Source organism: Orycteropus afer, unplaced genomic scaffold (assembly GCF_000298275.1).
Source record: "Orycteropus afer afer isolate SDZICR_OR568_19922 unplaced genomic scaffold, OryAfe1.0 scaffold00025, whole genome shotgun sequence".
NCBI classification, from domain to species: Eukaryota; Metazoa; Chordata; class Mammalia; order Tubulidentata; family Orycteropodidae; genus Orycteropus; species Orycteropus afer.
This window is the reverse complement of record NW_006921612.1, coordinates 6782736-6784925: the sequence shown is the minus strand read 5'-3', so window position 1 is coordinate 6784925 and position 2190 is coordinate 6782736. Positions and strand designations below refer to the sequence as shown.

Genomic DNA, 2190 nt, shown 5'->3' with positions numbered 1-2190 from the left:
CCTGTAACCCTGGGGCTGACTGCTCTTCTGTCCGGGTTCAAGGCTTTTATCCCCTTTCTCCTGCTTTTATCCCCTTTTACTGTTAGGCACCTTAAAACTTTTCCAGCCACCGCCCATTACCTAATTCCAAAACTGCTACTACATTCCAGGTATCTTTTAGAGCAACACCTCATTCCTGGCACCAAATTCTATCCTAGTTTTCCAGTAGTAGTATGACAGAAATGCTACAAGTTGGTTGCTTTAACAAACAAATTTATTTTCTCACAGTTTAGAAGGCTAGAAGTCCAAATTCAAGAGAACTGGCTCTAGGAGAAGATTTTCTCTCTCTGTTGTCTCTAGAGATAGGTCCTTGTCTCTTTGAGGTTCTTCTCCTGGGCAGTCTTCATCTGTCTTGACATGTGTCTTCCCCCATTTCTCTCTCTGCTCACTTATTTAATCTCTTTTTATACCTCGAAAGAGATTGATTTAGGATATACCCTAAACTAATCCTGCCTCATTAACCTAACAAAGACAACCCATTTCCAAATTGGATTTACAACACATATTTTGGGGACACATAATTCAATTCATAATAACATGGAACATCCACAAAGTGAACATCTGTGAATAATAACATTAGGAAATTACATGCTGCAACATGGTACAAAGTACATACTACTAATGATAAAATGTAGAAAAAGAAAAAAACTAAACTTGTAAGTGTAGTTTATTATAACTCTAGTATGTCATAAATAGGGAACTACTTAAATGGAAAAGGGACTGTAGACCTGATAGTAGCTTTTCCTCTCACTAAAAGAAGTAGTTGTTGTTATGTGCTGTCGAGTTGGCTCTGACTCATAGCGACCCTACATACAACAGAATGAAACACTGCCTGGTTCATTATATCAGTGTTTCACTGCTATTCATAAAGTTTTCACTGGCCAGTTCTTTAAGAAGTAGATGGCCTCTTCCTTCTTCTGAGTCTGTCTTAGTGAGGAAGCTCCACTGAAACCTGTCCACCACGGGTGACCTAGTGGCAAAGCCTCCAGCCTCACAGCAACACGCAAGCCACCACAATACGACAAATTGACAGACGAGTGGTAGAACTAGAAGAATACTAGTACATAAATTGCTTTCTTTCTCTGATCTTTAATTTACTTATAAGAGGAAGAGATTTGATGAGGTGGCCTTTAATGTTCCTTCCTTTTCTAAAATCTGAGCTTAAAAAAAGATTTATTCAGTGTTTATTATATACTTGATATTGTGATGACAGTTTTTTAAAGCTGGTAAGAATACATTTAGATGAAAGGCAATATGTAAAATATAAGTAATTCTTTGATACAGACGTGCTATTATGTTTGTGATCAAAACCTGAGTCACCATTCATTTTCCTCCTTAGAATGAAGTTTTACATAATTTTTGGAAGCGCTACCTTCAGAAGAGCAAGCAGGCGTATTGTAAAAACCCAATTTATACCAGTAGAAGGGAAGCTGTGGTAAGTCATAAGCCTGAAAAGGGGTTTAACAAGACATTTCTAGTGAGATATCAAAGTGAGTACGTGGGATTATGATGCTTATAAGAGAATTTTCAGTCAAGAGCCTTATAATCCAGAAAGACAGGGTCACTGATCTGGGCACAGGAGTTAATTTTGCCTTCTTATTTGACTTTGGGAAATAATAAAGAAATTTGTGGTTAGTTTTCTAGGTACAAACTTAAGGAATTTCTATCATTGACTATTTAAAAAAAAATTCCATGGTTATTCATTTTTTTTATTTTTCTTTTTTGCTAATGTTACTTCTTTTGGTTAGAATACCTCTGTACCTGGCATCTGAAGATTAGTTCAGTTTTCTCTTCTCAGAAGCCTTTATAAGAAGAAATATAAATCTGGGTACTCCACCTCCATATCCACCAAAGCAGTTATATTTTAGTGGTTTGCTTTTAACAGCTTTGTAAATATGCCATAGAACATTTTATTTGGGGTGAGGGAAGGATTTCATGGCTGAGAAAAACAAGTTGATAATGTGGTGTGTTTGACACTGTGAAAATGCTGCTGGTATGTCAAGAATTAAGAGGTCTGAAAATTGATCAGTGGAGCAGTGGAATCAGAAGGTTTGGTTGGAAATGGGGTTAAGATGATCAAGAGGAGAGAAATCAGAGACAGAAAGTCTGGACAATTCTTGAGAGGCAATTTGCTACTATCGTGTAATGCAA

General features: G+C 36.8%; 1 protein-coding gene across 1 annotated transcript in view; it reads left to right on the top strand.

Moving 5' to 3' along the window:
* TAF1B (TATA-box binding protein associated factor, RNA polymerase I subunit B) overlaps positions 1-2190 on the top strand; it is a 119016-nt gene that overhangs the window by 24330 nt on the left and 92496 nt on the right. The window contains exon 5 of the mRNA XM_007935106.2: positions 1379-1474. Coding sequence (XP_007933297.1) covers positions 1379-1474 — 96 coding nt within the window. The remainder of the gene's footprint in view (positions 1-1378; positions 1475-2190) is intronic.